This window comes from Hylobates moloch, unplaced genomic scaffold, assembly GCF_009828535.3.
Source record: "Hylobates moloch isolate HMO894 unplaced genomic scaffold, HMol_V3 SCAFFOLD_5, whole genome shotgun sequence".
Classification (NCBI taxonomy): domain Eukaryota; kingdom Metazoa; phylum Chordata; class Mammalia; order Primates; family Hylobatidae; genus Hylobates; species Hylobates moloch.
The window spans coordinates 131,768,185-131,792,381 of record NW_026652280.1 but is presented as its reverse complement, the minus strand read 5'-3'; the positions used below and the strand labels follow the sequence as shown (position 1 = coordinate 131,792,381).

At 46.0% G+C, this 24,197-nt stretch overlaps 1 protein-coding gene across 3 annotated transcripts in view; it reads right to left on the bottom strand.

Moving 5' to 3' along the window:
- CNN3 (calponin 3) overlaps positions 1–23,127 on the bottom strand; it is a 30,854-nt gene extending 7,727 nt beyond the window's left edge. Inside the window, exon 1 of one of the 3 annotated variants that reach the window (XM_032155308.2) lies at positions 22,816–23,127. In XM_032155308.2, the coding sequence (XP_032011199.1) occupies positions 22,816–22,872 (57 nt within the window). In that variant the 5' untranslated portion in view covers positions 22,873–23,127. Of the gene's footprint in view, positions 1–18,107; positions 18,127–21,590; positions 21,741–22,815 lie in introns of those variants that run through there. The other 2 variants (XM_032155309.2, XM_058439558.1) reach the window with 2 other exon arrangements.
- Positions 23,128–24,197: the final 1,070 nt, after the last annotated feature.

Sequence of the window (24,197 nt, the reverse complement as noted above, 5' to 3'; positions counted from 1 at the left end):
CACTTCAGCCCACAAGATCGAGGCTGCAGTGAGCCATGATCGCGCCACCACACTCCAGCCTGGGCAGCAGAGTGAGACCCTGTCTCCCGCCCCACAGCCAAAAAAAAAAAAAAAAAAAACCCACAGCTGGGAAGAAGGAAAGATCCAGTATCATTTGTCTTCTCATTCAGCACAGGTGAAAATGCCAAGTATACATAGGAAATGCCCAGGAGACAGAGATCATGAGCTTGGGAATCAATTACATCATTGGGAATGAAGGTAGAAATGTCTGCTGTGTCCATAAGACATAGGGAGGTTTAATTATTGCAAGAAATGAAATGGCATCTTGACATTTTAGTCACAAAGAGGTCCCACAAGTTCCAGTCTACACCACTCATGGAGGAACCAAGCACAACTGTGGGAGATGTCTTAGGTCCCTAGTGCCAGAGCATATAGGACTGCGGGCTGCATTCAGGTCCTTTCCAAGAGAGAGAGCCTGGTCACCAGATGAAGACAGACATTTACAAACCTGGCCAGCTTACCTGTAAGTCACCCAACAGTGAAAACCAACGCTGAGTCTTAAAAAACACAGACTCAAAGTGTACACTTGATCACAATTCCTTTTTGTGTCCATCAAAAGCCACAACAGCCTTTTAACTTCTCAAGGTAGGAAAAACATCCTGTTTCCCAGGTCAAGTAAGTGGAAATGTCTACATTCCAGGTCCCCCTCTTGAAGGCTCACCGTGCACCTGAGCCTGAGAGATCCCCTGGCACAAAATCAGACCACTCCTGGGCTGTTTTCAGGGCCTCTTTTCCCCTCCCCACTACGCCAAGGCATGAAGCTTCTGCTTTGACTGAGAGGGCAAATGATTTCACTAAATTACTGTGGCATTAGGGAGAGATGGCAGTTCTTGATCCTTTGCACCCTTTACCCAAGTTGGAGAAATGGCTCTACAGCTTTGACAGAATAATGGATAATTCATTTAAACTGTAGATTTACTTAACCAGAATTACAAAAGAAAATCCAATAAGTTTATATTTTCATTTTAAGACGACTAACTGTGCAGTGTTTCATGGATCAAGTCTGGCCTGGAGGTTAGTTTATAAAAGACAATCTTAAATACAATTTGTTTCCCAGGCTAGTCTCAAACTCCTGGTCTCACGCAATCCTCCCACATCAGCCTCCCAAAGTGCTGAGATTACAGGCATGAACCACCACCCCCTGCCCCCATTACTCCTATTATACCTCAGATAAATATTCTTGGATAATATATCTCCTCCAACACATCAAATAAACCCATTTTTATGGCACTTTTAGAAAATAAAAATTGGCAGACACATTAAAAAAAAAAATTTTTTTTTGAGATGGAGTCTTGCTCTGTTGCCCAGGCTGGAGTGCAGTGGCATGAACTCAGCTCACTGCAACCTCCACCTCCCGAGTTCAAGCAATTCTCCTGCCTCGGCCTCCCGAGTAGCTGGGATTACAGTTGCACACCACCACGCCAGGCTAATTTTCATGTTTTTAGCAGAGACGGGGTTTCACCATGTTGGCCAGGCTGGTCTCGAACTCCTGACCTCAGGTGATCCACCTGCCTCAGCCTCCCAAAGTGCTGAGATTAAAGGCGTGAGCCACTGCGTCCAGCTGATAGACATGTTTAAGTCTTGACTATATTTTCACACTGGGGTCTTGTTCTGGGTGCCTAGAAAAATAAATTCTCGCTATAGAAACTGGAGATGGTGGTATGAAAGGGGATAGCAAAGAAGAAAAGGAGAAAAGAGTACTCCTCAAGCATTAACTATGGAAAGCAAATTCTAATTGTAAGGTGATTTTTTTTTCCCCAAAAGTGAGGACGTTCTCAACTAGGAGATATATTTTGATCAATCTGAAGAAAAACAATATGCTAGGGTGAGAGGGGTTCTGCCTTGGCACCATGCCTGGCTCCATCTATCTTTGCTATGGGCCCTGGGTTAGTTCTTCTAACTTCTCTCGATCCAAGAGGAAGTCTGAACTGGATGATTGCACTGGGTCCGTTCCTACTCTCAGCTGTCTACACAATTTGGTCAAATAATAAACAACTGAAGAAGTACTTTCTCTTGTTTCTTCAAATGTAGAGAAAAATTATGTTAGAGTAGTTTGGGATATTTCACAGGATGGTGATGGTAATTCTCATACCAAATGACACCAATTATTATTTAAGCAGAAAAACATTAAAAGCATATTTATGTGTCCTTTGTTCAAAATGTGTCCAACAGATTTGATGCCATGCCCCAAACCACAAAGTGATTACAGACCTAACTTGAAATATCCTAGTAGATCTCAGTAAGAAGTTTTCATCTTCTCTGTTGACAGTTCTTGTCAAGGAAGTGATGAGATAGAAAAATCATGCACTGGAGTCAGATGGACCTCAGTTCAAATCCTGGCTCTACCAATGAGTGGTTGTGGGGGGGAGCTCTGGACAGGTGATGCTGTCCTTGAGACTTACCATATGACAACGTGCACAGAAGAAATTCGTAAGTACATGCATGCAAAACTCAAAGCCCCATATGATCAATTAAAAATTAAGACTAGGAATGCAGCCACATCAAATAACTGTTGGTTTGGGCTAAGGGTTTCCTTTAAGTAAAGGAGCAACAAGATTCTCCTATCCAAATACTGTGAATATTTTTCTAGTAAGTGAGCTTTATGCAGTCAGGCCAGCTAAACAGCATTATCTTTTAAAATCAAGGAACTGAGAGCAATTTTAAAAAGCAATCTTTGGCCAATAAAAATGATTTACTATTTTCATCTAAAAAGCTTTAATTTCTCAACATCTGGCAGAAAAACGCTGACATTTTCTTTCTCTCAACAAAAGAAAGTTAGTTTAAAATAATTGCTTAAACTTACCTCATTAATACTTCATGGAAATTTCACTCTAATTTACTTAAAAATTACTCTTCCTGGCAGGGCGTGGTGGCTCATGCCTGTAATCCCAGCATTTTGGGAGGCCAAGGCGGGCGGATCATGAGGTCAGGAGATCAAGACCATCCTGGCTAACACAGTGAAACCCCATCTCTGCTAAAAATACAAAAAATTAGCTGAGTGTGGTGGCGGGAGCCTGTAGTCCCAGCTACTCGGGAGGCTGAGGCAGGAGAATGGTGTGAACCCGGGAGGTGGGGCTTGCAGTGAGCTGAGATTGTGCCACTGCACTGCAGCCTGGGCAACAGAGCAAGACTCCGTCTCAAAAATAAAAAATAAAAATAACAATTACTCTTCCAAGTTGTTGATAAACATCCTTTTCTTTATTCTTCTTCAAGATTTATTTTCTTGGCCTTCCCAAGCTGCTTTCACAGACTTTCTGCCTGGCTCTTTCAAATCCACAGCAGCCCCTCTCTTTATATGCCCACGCTTCCTTTCTTAAACACGCACAAATTCTCCAAACAGTGCCTGACAGCCTTCTTTGCGTCAAGGCGCACGTGCAAATGATCCAGAGACCAAGGAGAGTACTGTCTAGGCACACCTGCTGAAGGCTCCTCCCCAAAACTCTCCAACGTCCCTCTTGCCAGATACAATCAACATGTGAAGAAAATGAAGACCAAGAAAAAGCCTCCCGGCTGGGCGCGGTAGCTCACGCTTGTAATCCCAGCACTTTGGGAGGCCGAGGCGGGCGGATCACGAGGTCAGGAGATCGAGACCACGGTGAAACCCCGTCTCTACTAAAAAATACAAAAAATTAGCCGGGCGTGGTGGCGGGCGCCTGTAGTCCCAGCTACTCGGAGAGGCTGAGGCAGGAGAATGGCGTGAACCCGGGAGGCGGAGCTTGCAGTGAGCCGAGATTGCCCCACTGCACTCCAGCCTGGGCGACAGAGCAAGACTCCGTCTCAAAAAAAAAAAAAAAAAAGAAAAGAAAAAGCCTCCCGGGGCATTGGATACAGCTGATCTTCCTCCCTACATTCAGCGCTTGGCCTGCTCCACCCTCGCTCCTCCGACAACTTCACCTGCTCCTCTTCATTTTCCTGTGCCTGGGTCCAGGGCTCATCCTGTCGTGGTCGTGGTGGCAGCTTCAGCCCTTAGAGCTTCCCTCGGCTCTCTCCTCAGGACAGCTAAGAATGCCAGTGTGGAGTTACCCTTCAGTTCAAATGCAGGTCCGTCCTTTCTTGTTTCATGACCTTTCTTTAGCCCTCACTTTCTTTTGTAATTCTAAAATAATAATTGGTTTTTTGTTGTTGTTTGTTTGTTTTTTTGAGACGGAGTCTCGCTCTGTCACCCAGGCTGGAGTGCCATGGCATGATCTTGGCTCACTGCAACCTCCGCCTCCCGGGTTCAAGCGATTCTCCTGCCTCAACCTCCTGAGTAGTTGAGATTACAGGTGCCCACCACCACACCCGGCTAATTTTTGTATTTTTAGTAGAGATGGGGTTTTGCCATGTTGGTCAGGCTGGTCTTGAATTCCTGACTTCAGGTGATCCCCCCCACCTCAGCCTCCCAAAGTGCTGGGATTACAGGCGTGAGCCACTGCACCCAGCCAATTCCAAAATAATAATTTTTAAAAAAAAAATTTAGGCCAGGCCAGGCATGGTGGCTCACACCTGTAATCCTGCAACTTTGGGAGGCTGAGGCAGGAGGACCCCCTGAGTCCAGGAGTTCAAGACCAGCCAGGGCAATATAGAGAGCCCCTGTCTCTATTAAAAAAAAAAAAAAAAAAATAGGCCAGGTGGGTGGCTCATGCCTGTAATCCTAGCACTTTGGGAGGCCAAGGCAGGAGGATTGCTTGAAGCCAGGAGTTCCAGGATGCAGTGACTGATGATCACGTCACTGCACTACAGCCTGGGTGGCAAAGTGAGACTCTGTCTTTAAAACAAAAATAAATAAATAAGTGATATACAAGTATGTAGCGCAAGCATTCTCAACAGGCGTGGTAGTGTCCCAAAGAAGTGAAAAGTGTTTCTTGTGGTAGATGGTGAAAAAAACTGAGACAATACAAAAACTTAGGACCCTCCAAAGCTCAACCTTACCCAACAAAATCTTATTCCTTTGTACTAAATCTGGCAGGGGATAGGAGGTAACTAGGAACAATGTCTAAAACAACTCTTGGAGAAAGTGATCATGAAAACAAGGTTAAGAAACACTGAGATACACTAAAATGTACAAGTCTCTTTCCCCCGAATCACACTCCATTCCCAGAGGGAAGGGCCTATCCTTCAGCCAATTATTCTTCCAGCCCACAGGCACATATCACATATCACTATTAATCATATATCCAAGAGCTCTGGACTAAGACCGCCTTCAGAAACACAACCCTGAGGGCGTAGTGAAGGCAGACACTAGAGCAGATACAAGCCTACCAGTTGCTGGGAAACAGCCATGCCCCTCCCTGGCTCTGAGATTTGAGAAGCTTCCTCCTCAGAACCCTCAGAAAGGGAGAAAGAGTAAAGGGAGACCTAGCTTCAAAAAGCACCTCCACAGCTGACCCAAAAGCTCGATTCCTGTGCTGTTGAATGGTACTTCTTGGTGTACACTGACAGCATTCAGCTCAAGTGCAATTTGAAAAAAAGATGGGGGCACACCTGCCATGAGGTAGAGTGATGATATTCATGTACAAGAACTGTCTGATGCCCCCCTTACACCCAGGACATTCCAGAATCTACTGAAGAATGAAGACTGCTTGTTTTTCACATGGATTCCTTCTCACAATGTATTATCATCACAGAGCTTGTTCAAACCTGGAAGCAGACAATTCCAGGTTATTGTCCCCAGTGATTACAACAGTCTCCCTAATTTCAGTTGTTGCTCCCCGTTTTGAGCCACCAGGATAATCCTGCATTACTCCAAACTCTCTAAGTAAATTCGTATTCAACATTAGCTTGTTTTTCAAGTGTTCCCTGTGTTCCTTAGATTCTTCTTTCATCTTCTTTCTCCATTAATCCTTCTTTCTGTCCTTCATCTAAATGGCTAGTTCATACCAGGCACAGTTCAAAAGGCAAAGTTCCTGTCCTAAAAGCTTACATTCTAGCAGAAAGAGACAAATATTAAATACGGTGTGTTAAAGAGTTCACAAAAATATATGTAAAATAGGGTGTTTAAAATAGAGAACAATGGGGGCTACCACGGTCCCAAAATAGGAACCAAATAGATTTCCATCTCAAGTATCAAGATTCCTCCTCTCTTTCCTTCTCACTATCACTTGCCATTCTTGGTATCTCACGCAAGGACAGTGAACAGGCTTCAACATTTTCATCCACCCTAAGTCTCTCTGCAACGAATCCTATAAACATTTACTGAAGATCACACGCTTTCAAGTCAAACTTCAAAACCCTGTGTTCCCAATTCCAGTGTGACCTTGGCAAGTAACTGAACCCAGGTCACCCCATTTCTTGTGGGTAGACTCCTTCCTTCCAGGGCCACTGTGAGGATGAAGCCTGTTCAATAGGAATGGAACCCACTGCAATACCTGACACACATCAGCATGCACGCCCTGCAATTTTATCAGCTTGAGGTACAGAGCATTCTATTAACCAAACCCCACTACAACTTGTTCAATCCATTGTTTGCAATAGCAAAGAAAACCCCACTGCAGACAGGCTCACCTGGGATGCCAGCCTTCACCACTGTCCACTCCCTTTACCACTCTTCCTGAGGCTGGTTCCTGCCTCTCTGTCTTTGCTAAAGGTCTCCTCTCTGCTTAGAATGGGTTTGCATCCCAAATTCTTATTCTTTTTCAGATTGTTGCTGACAAAAAGCATAAAGGAACTATTTTACAAAATCAGGCATGTATCTTATGGGGGATAGGAGTGGGAATTCTAGAGAAAAACATTTTACATTTGGGACAGTGATGTCAAGATAGAATGCATGCTTTTCTTGAGGTCACCACAGAATCTAAGACTCATTCCATGGCATGAACGTGCTAAAGATTTGATGCGGAGGAACCGACATTTGAAAGCTGTGGAAAATCATGCTCGCCTCAGGTAAACAGGAGTAAAGTCCAGGAGCATTTTAAAGCCAGGTCCTCCTCCCAGAGGTACAACTGTATCTTCAGATCAAGGTATCAGCATATGGCACCAACCAGCACAAATTTTTTCCCTCCAAATGTCTATAATCAGGTAAATACAAAAACATTATGACTCAATATACAAATATTGTGAGACGGACAAGAAATTAAAGCTTCAAAAATTACTAGGACGGGTGCAGTGGCTCACACCAGCAATTTGGGAGGCGAACGCTGGAGGATCACTTCTTGAGTCCTTTGAGACTAGCCTGGGCAACATAGTGAGACCTTGTCTCTACAAAAACCACAAGAATTAGCTGGGCATGATGGCACACACCTGTGGTTCCAGCAACTTGGGAGGCTGAGGTGGGAGGATCACTTGAGCCTGGGAGGTCAAGGCTGCAGCGAGCTGAGATCGTGCTACTACACCCCAGCGTGAGTAATAGAAGGAGACCCTGTGTCAAAAAAATATAAATAAGCCAGGCAGAGTGGCTCACGCCTGAATCCCGACACTTTGGGAGGCCGAGGCAGATGGATCACCTGAGGTCAGGAGTTCGAGATCAACCTGGCTAACATGGTGAAACCCCGTTTCTACTACAAAAAATTAGCTGGGCGTGGTGGCACACATCTGTAGCACCTGTAATCCCAGCTTCTGAGGCAGGAGAATCGCTTGAGCCTGGGAGGCGGAGGTTGCAGTGAGCCAAGATCATGCCATTGCACGCCAGCTTGGGCAACAAGAGTGAAACTCCATCTCAAAAAAAAAAATTATATATATATTAGATATAATTAAAGAGGAGCTGGTCCAGTGCCTAAAGCAAAGAGTATAACAAACGGTAGAAAGATGCAGAGCAAACAGACTGTCAATTTTGTCTTCTCTGTCTAGAAAATGACCTTTAGATTGCAAAGCTTAGAACACATATAGTTTAAAGTGGATTTTTGAAAGTTCAAATCTAAACAAGGAGGGAACAAGTATAGACACTGGATTCCCAGAAGAATCTAGACTCAGAAATAACAAGTAACAAAGAAGTGCGTATCCAGCAGCTCACTGTGAGAGAAGCCTTGGCAAACGGTAGTAACAAGAACCCCACTCCATCCCCACCCAGAGGGCAAGGATCTATTATACTGGCTGAAGAGCCTGGCAGGTGCCCTCCTAGAGTAGACTCTTGGAGAGAGTGTGCAAGCACTCAGGCGGGAAGGGCAGCCATCACCAAGGCTGCATGGACACACAAGGCATGTCCAAGAGCACCTGCCCACGTCCCCTCCTTGAGGGGAGGACAGGCTCTTGTTCATCTTAGTACCCCTCATGCCCATGCCTGATACATAGTGGGCACTCAATCCATGATTTTTCACCCACTGACAGGATTACCAGCCTAGGGAAATGCCTCAGATTTAAAGATCTATCTTGTTTCGGAAAGGCATCTGCATTTGAATGTCACTGCCTTTTATGGGAGTCACATCTCCTTGATCTGCCAAACTGGTAATTTTAGATGGCCCACTAGGGACATAATTGCATTACTTTCTGATAAAAGTTCCTTATGTCTAGGGCACTCCTGAAGTCCAGTTTAGTAACCCTAGAAGGAGGGTACAGTCAGAAGGAACACCACGCCCACTGTGCTGATTATGTCATGGCAGAAGAAACTCGTGGTGATGTGTACCTCAATGTTTGGATTTAGATGTGTTCTCTTCTGTTTTGGACTTGGAAACTACTTGGCATACTTATTAAGGAAACTGGGAATCAGAAGGATCTTTCTTACATTAATACACAGTTTATTCAAAATATATGTAAAATCCTGCCCCAAAGTTTTAGAACTAGTAATCTTACTCAGTGAGTTGAGTAAGTTAAAAAGCCAACACTATCTTGGTCTGCATAGTTATATAATTCTTTATAAAATAGTATTGCTTATTTGTTTAAATCAAAACAACCCCATGAGGTAACCAAGGAAAGCATTATTTATAAGAAATGGGTGCACATGGAGTTCATGTGAGCCATAAAACCTCCCAGAGTGATCATCACCATACTTTATAGACAGGAAAAGTCAATTTGACAAAGCAAGGATTAGAAAGTTCTTCTTCTACACAGTTACCTTGTCTACCTGGCCAAGTGATTCTGTTAGTTAAAACAGAAGGAGCTAAAGCTTTGTAATCAAAGGAAGTTAGTTAACAATCCCAGTGTACTCTGGTAAGTTAAACCATATCTGTGGCAATACTATGATCAATTCTGAGTGATGCATTCTGAAAGGGGACACTGATAAGCTGACATCAGTTTCTAGAAGGAGTAAACTAGGTGATGAAAGGATTAGAAAAACCATATATAGCCTATTATGAGAAACTGGCTAGCCAGGAGTGGCTATATATGACCTGGAAGTTTAGGAGAGGCAGGTTAGCTCCCATCTAAATATTTAGATGGAAGTCATATAGAAGAGGGAGTTGATTTATTCTGAGTGACGCACAGAGGACAGACCAGAGAAATATATGTAGAAATTCCCGAGAGATGGACTAGAAGAAAACAGGCATGGAAAAATACCATGTTTTGAGTGCCAATGAAGCACAGGCAGGAAGAGATGACCTCCAAGAAAGCTTGTTGGAGAACATTCTCTCACTGGGAAGGAGGCCAGCCAGATCTTGAATTTTAGAGATCTGTAGAGATTTTGCTGAAAGGGGATCTTAGCTGAAGCCCCACAGGTAAAAAGAGGTGAAAATAGAGATGTTCCTCAAGTTTTTGTTTTGTCTCACCACTAGAATATTTAAGAGTCTAACAAACTCATTCCCGCATTTGTAGGTATCAGCTCTTTGCCACTCTCCAGATTGTCAAGCACTGCCTCTTCAGCAAGACCTCTAGGTGCCTCCAAAATAACCCTTGAGTCAGGAGCATGGGTAACACTGAAGAGCTGTCATTTATCTTTCCATAACGACAAGGCACATGAGATGTTTGCAACTTTTCTGTAGTTTCAGAATGTACACTCACTCCTCATCAACTCTTCAGCAAGCCCGCTCCACAGGACGAGCCTCACAGTCTACTGTGACTCAAGGAAGGCATGAAATCCACCTCAACGTCATTGTCCCAAAAGTTTGCTGTATTGTTCTGAGAAGGAACTGGTCTCAACCAGCCTGGGGAACCCTCATCTCACAGATCACTGACCACATGCATCCCCATGCTCCCATCTGCCAACCCCAAAACTGACTCAAAACACCACGCGGCTCCTTTACTGAGGGTTATTACTGGGACAAGGCATGAAAGCGGGCCAAGGAGAAATGGGATCTCAGCCCTTTGGTTTAGCCTTAGTAAATCTGGAATTCCTCTTGGAGTCTAGATCCAGGTCTAGATCTCAGATTGCAAATGCTTTTTTGCTTATTACGATGGAGTCTGTCCATTTGAGAAAGGTGGCTTTACACAACCAGCTATGAACAGAGAGGAAACCTAATTTTAAACATGGGATAGATGCTGATGGAATCTTACAGATATGTTAACTGTACAAAAGAGCACCATTTTTTCCCCAATGAAAATGAGAAAATATGACATTTCCAATAAAAAGTAGGATAGAATTTCCCATTTTCTCTCTTTTTTTTTTTCTTTTTTTGAGACAGTCTTGCTCTGTCACCCAGGCTGCAGTGCAGTGGCATGATCATAGCTCACTGAAGCCTCAACCTCCCAGACCCAAGCGATCCTCCTGCCTCAGCCTCCCAAGTAGCTAGGACTACAGGCATGTGCCACCACAGCTACCTTTTTAAAAATGTTTTGTAGAGATGGGGTCTCCCTATGTTGCCCAGGCTGGTCCCATTTCCTCCTTTTAAAAATATTCATACTGTGCCTTATGAAATAGCATACAAAGGTATTTTGTACTTTTTGAGACCCTAAGTAAAAAGCCATTAGGTTCATTTTGCTTTTAATGAGGATGTGTGAAAAAAAGATGAAGTCAGAGGCAAGGCTCAAACACCTGCATGCCACCAAATCCTACACAAATGCCACCCAATGATAGGCTGGATGCAAACTGAAGTCCAAGCTTCTTAAACACCAAGACAAAGAGGGACATAATCAACTACAAGATTCAGAGTTCCTCTAAAAGAAAGTCAGCCTGAACATGGTTTCCCCTTTCCAGTCCTGAAGTCTGCAAGGATCTTATGATGAAGTCACAGGGGACCCTCCACATCGACAGTAAAGGTGAACTCCATATTTTACATAATTGTAATGCAATCTGAGAGCATGAATGAGAGAGAAAATAGGTTACCCTGAAAGCATTACATCTTCCATCAGAGTGCTATGCCCCAACACAAAGGTCACTTGGAGATAATACAGTAAAGGCTTGCTACAGACAACCAGGCTCTAACAAAATAAACCCAACTTCCTATCCCTTCCAGATCAAGGGCCAATGGAAAGAGGAGAGTGAACCAGTGCCCAAGCTCCAAAGGGGCAACCCAATCAGCAGTGCGCTCACAGGGAGGGCTTAGCCTGGGCCATCTCTTCCTATTCCTGCTCTCTTCCCCATCGGACGTCAGTGGCTCCAGCATAATAAGGTCAGGAGCAAAGTGACACCTCTATTTCAGATGAAAAGAGGACTTCTCCATATCAGTGCTGCATTTTCATGGTCCTCTTCCCTTCCCCTTCCCAGCTGGGCCCTTTCTCTTCCCGCTGACCCTCCTGTCCTTCTGCTTTGCCCCCACCCACCATCTGTTTTGGGCTGTTGCCTTTACTTGGTCCATCTATGGGCACAGGCTACCCTGTCTTCCCCGAAACGGCAAATTTTTAATTGAACCTGCTGCCAGTCTCATACACTGTCCTGTTTGTCATTTATTTCATGCCAAACCTGCCCATTTCCTCACTTAGTACTCTCTCCTAACCCCTGGAAATTTGCTCTACCGACGATCTCTCAAAAGGTCACCAGTGCAGCCTGGGCAACACGGTAAAACCCTGTCTCTACAAAAAATACAAAAAATTAGCCAGGCATGGTGGTGCACGCCTGTAGTCCCAGCTACTCGGGAGGCTGAGGCAGGAGGATTGCTTGAGCCCAGGAGGTCAAGGCTGCAGTGAGCCAAGATCATGCCACTGCACTCCAGCCTGGGGGGAAATGGGGCGGGGGGGTTGCAGGGAGTGGGGAACAGAGGAAGATCCTGTCTCAAACAAAAAAGGTCATCAGTGACTTCTCAGTAGCCAAATCCAGTGGCCTGTCTCCAGTCATCCTCTGGGACTCTCTGTAGCACCTAGTATTTTCCAGGAGGGCCCTCTAATCTCTCCTCCTCCAGCTTCTTGTTAAAGGACTTTATCCTGGGATTTCTTGCTCTGGTCTGCCCTCTCTGGACTCAGTACCCTCTCGTCTTGAAAGATGTCAATTCTCCCTGAGCTCTGGCCTCAGATTAAAATGGTTAGGAGCAAGGGCTCTGGAAACTGAATGCTTGAATTAGAAGCCCATTTCCACCATGCAACAAGTTTCCTCTGCTTCAGTTTTCTTCCCTGCCAACCAGAGATCATTAACAGCACTTACATCAGAAGGTTACTGGGAAGAATCAATGAGTTAATTCACAGAAGTTGTAAGAACTCAATAAATGTCAACACTTATCCTTCCATCTATGCTTTGCTGGCCATTCCAATCAAGATACTGGAAAGATTTCTTCCTTTGAATTCAATATATTATTAAAAACCACTTACTTGACATGATTTGATAGCCATTTTGTTAAGATATCATTTTAAAGCTACCTAAAGCTTCCTGGGTTTTTTGTTTTTGAGACGGAATTTCGCTCTTGTTGCACAGGCTGGATTGCAATGGCACGATCTTGGCTCACCACAGCCTCTGCCTCCCAGGTTCAAGCGATTCTCCTGCCTCAGTCTCCTGAGCTGGGATTACAGGCATGCGCCACCATGCCTGGCTAATTTTGTATTTTTAGTAGAGATGGGTTTTCTCCATGTTGGTCAGGCTGGTCTCGAACTCCTGACCTCAGGTGATCCGCCCACCTCAGCCTCCCAAAAGTGTAAGGATTACAGGCATGAGCCACCGTGCCTGGCCAAGCTTCCTGTTTAAAAAACTATTATCAAATAATTTGTGAAAGAGATGTCCTCATCCCATCCCACTGCCAACTCCCACCTGAGTCTGCTGGGGATGAGGGATGGAGTAGGCATTAAAGATGTCAGTGACTCATGACTTGGTAATAAAGAAACTAAAGCAAGTTACTTTTTTCTTTTTTTAACATCAAAAGATCCTCCTCCTCTTTCTTACCATTGGTAGGAACTAATTTTTTTGGAGAGCAATTTGGCAATACCTAAATACATTTAAATGTTAGGTCAAAACTTACACACTTTTCTACACAAGCACTTTTAAAGGAAATATCTACCAGTAGGGAAGCAGTGAATAATCGGTGGAAATCCATACAACAGACTATAATTCGGTTTTCAAAATGGCTGAACAATATTCAAAGCAGTACAAGCACTTACGGTAGGAGTAAGGGATACAGGATACTTTCACTTATTTTTCTACTTTGGAACTGTTTGCATAAAGAGAAGTGGTTCTCATAAGCAAGGAAGATGGCACCCTGAGGTAGATGTACTGTCTTCATGCAGAGATGACTTGTCCAAAGGTTGTGGGCTCAGCAGGGATTCGGACCCAGATCTGGCTCCAAGTCTAAGTCTTTTCCATCATTGGATGCTCCCCCATCCCTACTCCACAACCAAGCTGAGAGACAGGAACTCTCTGTACTATACACAGTCTTAGCACAGGCAACTATGCTATCTGCCTGAAGATGCTTAGACTCTGGCTTAACATAAAGTCCTTTTAACTCATGGAGACATGACAATATATCCAAATGTACCCACCACCAGTATCATCGTATCAGACTAATGCACATGAATATATTGCCCAGTTGTAGAAAGGACTAATTGGGCTGGGCACAGTGGCTCATGCCTGTAATCCCAGCACTTTGGGAGGCCGAGGCAGACAGATCACCTGAGGTCAGAAGTTCGAGACCAGCCTGGCCAACACAGTGAAACCCCATCTGTACTAAAAATACAAAAAATTAGCCAGGCATAGTGGCACAGGCCTGTGGTCCCAGCTATTCAGGAGGCTGAGGCAGGAGAATCACTCGAACCCGAGAGGGAGAGGTTACAATGAGCCGAGATCACACCACGGTACTCCAGCCTGGGCGACAAAGTGAGACTGTCTCAAAAAAAAAAAAGTCGGCAGGGGGTGGGAGGAATTGATTTAAACAAGCCCATAGGAATCCTTAGTTCCAAAGCACGTTGCCAGCACAGTTCAAAAGTTCATAATAAGGCCGGGCGCGGTGGCTCACACCTGTAATCCCAACACTTTGGGAAGCTGAGATGCGTGGATCACTTAAGGTCAGGAGTTCAAGACCAGCCTGGCCAACATGGTAAAACCCCATCTCTAATAAAAACACAAAAATTAGCCGGGCATGGTGGTGCGCGACTGTAATCCCAGCTTCTCAAGAGGCTGAGGCATGAGAATTGCTTGAACCCAGGAGGTAGAGGTTGCAGTGAGCCAAGATCGCACCACTGTACTCCAGCCCAGGTGACAGAGCAAGACTGTCTCAAAAAAAAAAAAAAAAAAGTTCATAAGATATTTGGCAGAGCTGTTTCAGACTAAAAACACTTTAACTCTCCCACTGGCCCATATGAAGACTAACCTCCTGCCACATACATGTTTTTGAAGGTGCTGTAAGACCAACTGCAGGAAAGGGTGTCACTAAAGAAGAAAAAGAAGCAGGGGAAAGCTCAGAGAGGAAGAAACCTTGAAATGAAAACCTGGCTGGCAAAGAATGCGTCTGTGTGTGTATAAGTGGGGAGAGGTGGGGATGGGGTTTTTTAAAAATACAACATCCAATTCTTTGAAGAAAGATAAGGAAAATCCAGAAACAAATGCATGCCAGTATTCAGAGCAGAGAATGGGACCATTCAGGGGAAGGCATCTAGCCATAGGTGGACTCAAAAGAGCAGCCCTAGGGTTCCAGCTCAGCTGCTAAGGGCCAAGGACCACAGCAAGCTCACAAGATGATGCCTAATGTATGTGTAATTTCTACACTCAATTAGAAGCATAATATGATTGCTGTTGCTATTTTTGCATTCAAAGTGGAATCACATGTTTGAATTAACCAACAGCAGGACGGAGACTTGCTACACATGGTATTGATTGTTTTCTCTCCTATTTCCTCCCACAAGAAACAAAAGGAGACCGGGAAATGTGCACTAATGAAGCACACACTATCCATTCGTACAGCCTGGGTAACATTAAGGGTGAGAAGCTGCAGATAATGGAGAAAGATCAGTGTCCAAACATTTGGGAGTGGAGGCGGGAAGAAGCAATGAAGCCATAGCCCGCCCAGTGTGGCCACTCCACAGCTCGAGTTCCCTGGAAAATTATCCAGGAGAGGGGAAATAACCATAGATGCTTAGGTTACAACTGACCCAGAAGAGTCCTTCCGAGCACAAAAGGCCTCCTCTTTTCTCTGCATTCATGCCTCCAATTCCCTGGCCTTCCCACTGCAGACATAGCACCCAACAGTCACGTCCACACCCTGAAGTTTCCTGGTCCCTCCCTACCTTGTGGGGGAAAACTAGGATTTAGTCTTCTCCACTCAAGGACTTGCTTCACACAGGTCTAGGTAGAGCCTTCGTAAGAACACATAAACTCAAAGCCTCCAGATTCAAGCAAGCCAAATTCAAACACTTGAAGGAAAATATGTTAACCAGCCAGCTGTGGAGAAATACAAGCCCTATCTGAAACCAAGAAAGGAAAGATACATCTTATTTAAAAGGAATCAACCTGTTAGAAAAAGCAGAATACAACCATGCCCAGTAAGCAAGACCTCTAGCTCTACAGAGAAGTCCTCAGCCCCAAGGGCAATGAGGACAGAATGGTGCAGATCTACAGACCTGGTGCTTTCACCGTGGAAATGCCTCACAGGCTGCCTGGTGGTGGAGTCCTGGATAAGGACTCTGGGGCAGATCACATTCCTGACACAGAAATGAAACACAGTAGTACTGCTTGGTGTCATGGTCCCCTATCCACCAGAAATCTCAGGCAGATACAAACAGATTCGTGAATGAATATTAAAGTTCTAGAGATAATATCAACATCCAGAAGAGAAAAGTAGCTCAGAACACAAGACTGAAACTAATTAGCAGAGAACCAGTCAGCAAAATGAAACCATGGCTAAAATTTATATAATGTGGGCTTTTGATTGCAGACATTATTCTAAACACTTTACACGGATTATCTATCTGATTTCTCCCAACAACCCTATAAAGATGAATGTTATGATATCCCCATTTTACATACAAGACAGGCAGGTTAAGTCACTTGCCAAAGTTCACAGTAAGATGCAGAACCAGGAATCCAACCCAGTTCCCACAGTCCATGTTCTTAACCACTAAGCTCTACTTTCCCTCTGACAAGAACCTTGTATGACAGGTATGGGGAAGTCTTCAAGTTCAAAAGGGTTCACATGGCCATAGGTTTTTGTAAAACTTAAAAGATATTTATATATTTTTCATAATGAGGACCCCCAAATTGTATAAACTTCGTCCCCACAAACAACCTGGATCTACCTACGAGTTCCAAGAATCCTTAACAAAAATCTGAGGGTACAAGTACACATGAATAACAGTTAAGAGCCCATTTGGGCTATAAAATAAGTTCAGAGTTAAGGAGAGCCAGTGCACATGGTATATGCTACAGGAGGGTAATACCTAGATTTAAATGGAACTTGCCAACAAATTCTAAGGACAAGCTTTCTCCAACCACCACCTAGTTTCACTGAGAAAGAAAATGCAGGGCTGGGCACAGTTGCTCACACCTGTAATCCCAGCTCTTTGGGAGGCCAAGGCAGGTGTATCACTTGAGGTCAGGAGTTTGAGACCAGCCTGGCCAACATGGTGAAATCCCAACTCTACTAAGAATACAAAAAATTAGTCAGATGTGGTGGCAGGTGCCTGTAATTCCAGCTACTCGGGAGGCTAAGCCAGGAGAATTGCTTGAACCTGGGAGGTGGAGGTTGCAGTGAGCCGAGATCGCAAGACCTCACTCCAGCCTGGGAAACAGAGGGAGACTTCATCTCAAAAAAATAAAAAAAAGAGAGAAGAAAATGCATTTCCTCACTCTCCTGAATACAATGGTAATGATGGGTGAAAAACCAAAATTATCCAATTGTGCTTACATTTTTTATGCCGCAGATCAGATTCATTATGGCTTTAAGGATACACTGTTAAAGAGGGAAAGGAGGCAGGAAACACTAACCCTCATGTCCCAACCTGGAAGGGAAACAAGCATAGGGGAAAAAAAAAAGCCTACACCTCTGTTGATGGTAGTATTAGCAATGTCATCATTGTCAAGATTGTTTCTGAAATCGAAAAGAGTGGCTAGAGACAGAACAATTTCCACAAATGTCAGACTGTAAAAAATCAGTGAGCTTGACAATAATCCTCGTTAAAACTCCAGAGTAAATAATGTTGAGAATTTTAAAGAGGAAGAAGCATGGTACCTCTTGTCACTTCAGCAAAGTGTATCTTATTTATCTGTTTTGGTCAAGACAGGAAAACAAAAACTAACACAGACCAACAGCAATGGCTGGTTCCTACCAGGAGCAAAGTCCCTGGCTGAATGGCCCCTTCTCCGGCAGTATTCAGGAAAATGCAGGCACTGGACAAATCCTTGCAGAGGACACCTCTACCATTCCTAACCTGGAAGTCTAAGAAAGAGCCCAGTCAAAATATCTATCTTAAGAAAGAATCCCAAAATCAGCAGCAAAGATGAAAATTTTCAATATAATATTAACTATTTAACTACTTAAGAAAAACAAGGCTAGGAAGCCGGGCGCGGTGGCTCACGCTTGTAATCCCAGCACTTTGGGAGGCTGAGGCGGGCGGATCACGAGGTCAGGAGATCGAGACCACGGTGAAACCCCGTCTCTACTAAAAATACAGATCGAGACCACGGTGAAACCCCGTCTCTACTAAAAATACAAAAAATTAGCCGGGCGTGGTGGCGGGCGCCTGTAGTCCCAGCTACTCGGAGAGGCTGAGGCAGGAGAATGGCGTGAACCCGGGAGGCGGAGCTTGCAGTGAGCCGAGATTGCGCCACTGCACTCCAGCCTGGGTGACAGAGCGAGACTCCGTCTCAAAAAAAAAAAAAAAAAAAGAAAAACAAGGCTAGGAATGGTGGCGCACACCTGTAATCCCAGTGCTTTAACGGGCCAAGGCATTAGGATCACTTGAGGCCAGAAGTTCAAGACAAACCTGGGCAACATAGAGAGATCAAAAAATAAAATATTTTTTAGAATATTTTCTTTTTAGCCACATCCTTCAAAATCATTACACTTGCACTATAGAATTAATCTTATTTAGACTACAGAGTTAATTTCTAACTTATGTCTAGAGATAGCAAAATCTACTCCCGATGAATAAATTCATTAAATCAACAAATATTCAAATATTTATTGAGCATACGCTATGTGCTAAACTATATTGTAAAGTATTGATCTTGAGACACACCCATGAATAAGAGGGCTTTATCTCTGGTGGGAAGAGACAGATAATAAGCAAACAAAAAAAGATTTTAATTAAAAACCAATTTCTTAACTTCCAAGTTTAAAAAGAAAAAAGCTAAGCCCACCAACACATTTTTACCAAGATTCTGGTGCTCTACCAGCAACACAAGGCAAACCACCTTCGGCTATAATTTATAGCTGGGTCACCCTGCGTTACTCTGATCAGAAGTACCCTCAGAGCAGCTGTGCATCTAAAGCGCACCCGGCAAACAGGCTGGGAGGACTTCGCGGACACTGGTCCTATCTAATTATTACTATATGATTGTTTAACTTCAACAACCAAAGATTTTGGTAATAAGCCTTTCAAGATGGTTTTTAGGTGTTGAGAAAGACCATTTTGTAACCAAGAAGATCCCCGTGGGAAGCTGCTTTGCTCAAATCAGACATTCCAAGGGGGCAGAAGACTGGAAGAATGTGCATTCCAATTCCATGCTTCTTAATATTCCAGTTAGCCTCCTCCCAAAAAAACATACCGAGGTAAGATTATTTCAGCTCCCCATTCGTCAATTTATTTTTTCCACTTTCCCTGAGACCTGTAAGAAAGGTTCCTGTAGCATTTGCTCCAAGCCTGATGAAGACATGCTTCACTGCGTCCTCTTTTCCCATCCAACTTTACGGGAAACTACCCTGACTCCAACATTTTGCCAGGAAATACTGTGCTTCCCTTGAGTACCTGTTATATTTTTTCATGGTTTATGAGGCACAGAGTTTTCACTTTTCATTTTGGTTCCCAAGATGCAATCAAGGGCCTGGTTCAACCTGTAGAATACCCGTAGGGCCCATTATTTTATGAGTGTTTCCATCCTCCACCGAACCATCCCTACCAGTGTCTGCATTTTCCCTGGCCCTTTTACTCTCTGATGGTTTTTGTAAACTGCAAGTTATTGATCATTTGGTGTCATTTTTTTCTTTGTTATTAAAGAAACTTTGTTCGTATTCCAGGCTGAAAGACTGGAATTCTTAGGCTTTTTTTTTTTTAGGCTGTTTTCACACATCTTCTTGCCTATTAAAAAAAGTAAGCTTGTGTGTTCTGCCATGTATTATCATCTTACCAATCAAATGTCTTAAAGATTTTTCCCTGAAATTTTACTGATTAAAATATTTAAAATCAGAGACTTCTTCAATTCACTGATGAACTGCTTTTACAGCTAGAATATTATATAACAAGACCAAAAGGTATTAGTACAAACCAAATACTTAAAGAGGCAGGGACATACAAATCTTAGAAATATAATACTAAAAACTAATTTTCTGTTACTGAGAGCTAATAGCTACAATACAGTCACTGAGTTGAGTATAAGCCAGACCCAGACACATCTCCACAACATGATGTTTGGGGGTGGCAACTATTGTTTTCCCCCATTCTACAGAACAGAAACTAGGAGAGAGACGTCAAGTAGCTTGCCCAGCATCACAGAAGGCAGGAAGTGGCAGAACGGGGACAAGAACTCACATATGCTAGACTCCCAGGTCCACTCCACACTGTCTCCCCAGGATGTTTCTATACTTCTTTGTTAAATGAGATTTGGGGGTAGATGGGGGGAATCTAGCATTCAAGCAATGTATCAATTATGCAATAAAGAAAAAGCAGGAAGGAATCAAAAGGTGTCAAACCACGCAATGTCACTTTTGCACATACCCACCTTTCACCCGGGAGTCCTGAGGCCTCAGTCAAAATGCAGCATCTCACACAAAGGCCTAGCAAACATGGCTATTTGATTCCCAGGCCCAGAACAGATCAGAAACAGTATGACAAATAATCACAATGTCAAGAAGTGACAGGTGGGTAGCAAAAATGGGGGGGAAGGGCTGGGCGCCATGGCTCACGCCTGTAATCCCAGCATTTTGGAAGGCCAAGGCAGGGGGAATCACCTGAGGTCAGGAGTTGGAGACCAGTCTGGCCAACATGACAAAACCCTGTCTCTACTAAATAATACAAACATTAGCCGGGCGTGGTGGCAGGCGCCTGTAATCCCAGCTACTGGGGGCGCTGAGGCAGGAGAATCGCTTGAACCTGGGAGGCGAAGGTTGCAGTGAGCTGAGATCGCGCCACTGCACTCCAGCCTGGGCGACAGAGCAAGACTCCGTCTCAAAAAAAAAAAAAAAAAAAATGGGGGGAAGGCGACAGACAGCAGAGTCTTGTGCAGAACATCCCTAAGTACTTCACTAAACTAAGGCATCGCTTTTAGAGTTAAAATTCTTAGAATAGTCCAACTTCTGTGACCTTGAGAAAATCTTTCTGAGCTTCAGTGTACTGATCTGTAAATGATGTTGGATAATCCCAGCAATCCTCCTCACCTTACAGGACTGCTCTGCTTGTTAAGATCAAAAGACTTCCTATGAAAGAATACTGTCTGAAAGGACTACAAAAATGAAATGGGTTATTAAAAAATGGGTTTGGTGCTTAAAGGGATAAATCCACAGCCTTCATAACTAACTTTCCAAAGGTTCTAAAAACTGAGGTTTTACTGTATTTAAACATTTACAATAATTACAGTGATCTAGCTTGTGTATGCATTTCCTTGGATCTGCTCAGTATTAAGCAGGAAAAGGGCAAAAGCTGCTACATTAGTCAGCAAAAAAGAAATTAGCATGGATATTATTAACATCCAAGAAAAGTAAGTCACTTGAAGGGCTGCCAACGTTATCAGTACCTCATTTACAATGCAAAAGGTAGTAGAGACTCAACTGCTGCCAGCCAAGAATCACTGGGGGGAATTACAATAAACGTGCACAACCAGGCCAAAGTATCACATCACGTCCAACATTTTGGACATGCCCATTCCTCTGAAAAGTTTCCTAAAGTTCGGTTTGTAAATCCTGGAAGGAAGGAAACAGTAACTTGTTACAAACTTTTCAGATGGTGAGGTTTGCACTCAATCATACTCAAACCACTCACCTGTCTGCTCTCTAAAAAAATCGTTAGCAAACTGTTCTCTAATACGGGCAACACGTTTGAAAAGGTAAAGGACCTAAACATTTCAACTTTAGATACACAGGCTAAAATCAACTCCTTGCTTCAAAGACAGTATGATGGGCAGACTAACAGCGGGAGACAAGAGCCACAACTCTCCCTTGGGGTTTGACAACGGTACGCTTCATTACCTCTTTACATAATTCGCTTCACACCGCCTACCCCCGCAGCCCCGGGATGTTCCAGCTCTGACAATGCCAGTGCCTTCCACCAGCGGTCGGACGGTGCGGTGGCAATCCCGACATGCCTGGGCTCCCGGGAGGTTAATGGGAATTAAACCACAGCAGCCCTCCTTTGTGGCGCTTTGGCCAGAACAGCAGAAAGGAGACAATGAGCGTTCTGTGCGCAGTTCCGCGCCGATTGGCTGGTCTCTCCCCCCAGAAACCCCTGATGTCATGGGCTTGGAATGCAGGGAGGGAGGAAGGAAGGAGAGGATTTGGGGAGGGGGACGCCTCTCATCTCTTTCCCAGGCCAAAAGTCCTAAAGATAAACCTAACGCATTCTTGGGCTCAGTGGCAAAGCTGAGCGTCACCAAATCCCAATCGCTCCAAACTATAGGCCGCCTCAGCAAACAAGCCCCAAACAAAAGCAACCCACAAAAATACTCCTTTATGTCGTGAAAGTCTAATGTACTCCAAACTTCTCAGTGTTTCATAAAAAGCCTCAAGCCTAAGCAGATATCACTCGCACAGTGGCGCGCTGGGGCTTTGTCTCCATTCCCCGCAAAAGCAACAGCAGAAGCAGCGGCGGCAGCAGCAGAAGCAGCAGCAGCAATCTGCCTCCAAATGCCTCCCAGGCACCGAGCTCGGAGACTGTGATGGGTCCCGGACCGGCTTCCGATCCTCGGGGCCCCTGGGGTCGGCGGGACACTTAGGCGGTCTCTCTCCTCGTGGGGAGGCGCGGGCTCCGCCAGCACCCGGGACGCGGGCAGATGGCGGGGGCTGCGGCAGCGGCTCGCCGGGTCCCTGGCCGCGCGGACGGGCTCCGCCTAAGGGCGAGTGGCCACGCAGGAGCGCCCCCTTCCCGGAGGGCGCGTCCTGCAGTCACCAAACAGCCCCCGAGACCCCCGCAGCCGGAAAGGCCGGCGCCGCGGGACTCTAGGCGCCCTGCAACCCACCGCCAGCCACCAGTCCTGTCCCACGGCGCGGGAACAAAGCCAGGCGGGTGCCCGGGAGCCGGCCCCGCAAGCCCGGGGACGGGACGCGACAGGGACACGCAGAGACGCTGGCGCCGCCTCGACGTCCCCTCTCCAGGAAAACGGTGAGCCACAGCGCGAGGGGCGAACGAAGCACGGCCCAGCGCCAGGCCAGCCCAAGGGTGCCCCGGGGCCCCCGCGCCCGCCCGAGCCAGGTGTACCTTGTTCTTGACCTCGGCCGAGAGCCCGTAGGAAGGGCCCTTGTTGAAATGGGTCATGGTGGTTCGGGAGGCGGGAAGAGGCTGAGCTGGGGTCGGGGGTTTCTCGCACTTCACTTCCCCGCTCCTGGCCCCGAGGAGTGGCCGCCGCGGAGGATGCTCGAACTCCCTCCTCTGGGAGGCGCAGGAGACGGTCGCGGCCGCGGGGCGCGGGCGGTGCCTGGGCGACTGGGTCCAACTTACAGAGCCTCGAGGTCCGCTCCGAAGCGCCTGGCTGCCTCGCTCGCCGCCCGCACCTCGGTTCCCCACAGGCCGCCCCCGCCTCCGCCTGGGCCTTCTGGGATTGGCCGCCGGGCCCGACCAATGGAGGGCCGCCTCCTCCCGCCTCTGCGCCGAGGGGCGGTGCGGCCAATTGAAGGGCCGCGGGGGCCGCTTTCCCTCCCGCTCCCTCCCGGCGCGGTCCCCTGCCCCCGCCCCAGCCCTCACGCCACCGGGGCCGGCGGCTAGGTGGCCCCGCCCCCGGGCTAGGCAGGGCGCCTGGGGGCTTCCCAGCCACAGGCCGTTCACGTCAACCTCTAGGCATCCTCCGCGGCGGGTCGGGCCGGGCGGGCGGAGGGGAGCGGAAGCCCACCGGGGCTGGCCCGCCGCTGACCCGCCGCCTCCGGCTGCCTCCTCCCGGGCTCCAGGCCCAGCGCGCCCAGATGCCGGGCAGGACCCCTCCGCCCGCTGCTGGAACACCAATAGCAGCCTTGGAGCCTCTGGGCCGGAGGAACGGGGGCCTCCACCGACACCTGCTTCTTCCCTCACCTCGCAGCCTCCCACACCTGTTGATCTGACCTCTGCCCCGCCGCCGCCAAGGAGTAACCTAAGGCTTTTGGCCTGATTCGAGCTCACTCTGTCTAAACCTCTAAATGCGGTGCGAAAAAAATCCTGGGGAATGTGCCATGCAAAGCCTGGGCATTTCAAGTGCTTTTCTGGATTCTCATCAACTCCTCTTTACAGGCATCTTTATCCGGAATTCAGCTCGTCCCAAACCCCACGTGGTGTTGCTCTGCTTGTGTTTTTGAATCCAGGGGCCTCTTTGAATCAGAAGCCCTTTGTATAGGGATAAGTATCCTTTAGGCCAGAATCGGTCTCCATTTTTTTCGCAGTCCCATTTCCTACCCGTAATACTTTCTTCTGATTTTAAAGCCATTTGATAGAGAAGGGGCAGGGAACAGAACCTTCGCCCCCCGCCTGAGTGCCTGGTAGACTAGATATCTTCCAAACATTATCTCATTTACTTCCCTGGAGTTACAGATAGGTAGATTTCATGTCCGTTGAGGGGTGAGAAAGCTGAAACTTTGAGACTTGAGAATCCTGGCCGAGGTCAGCCTCCTCCGAAG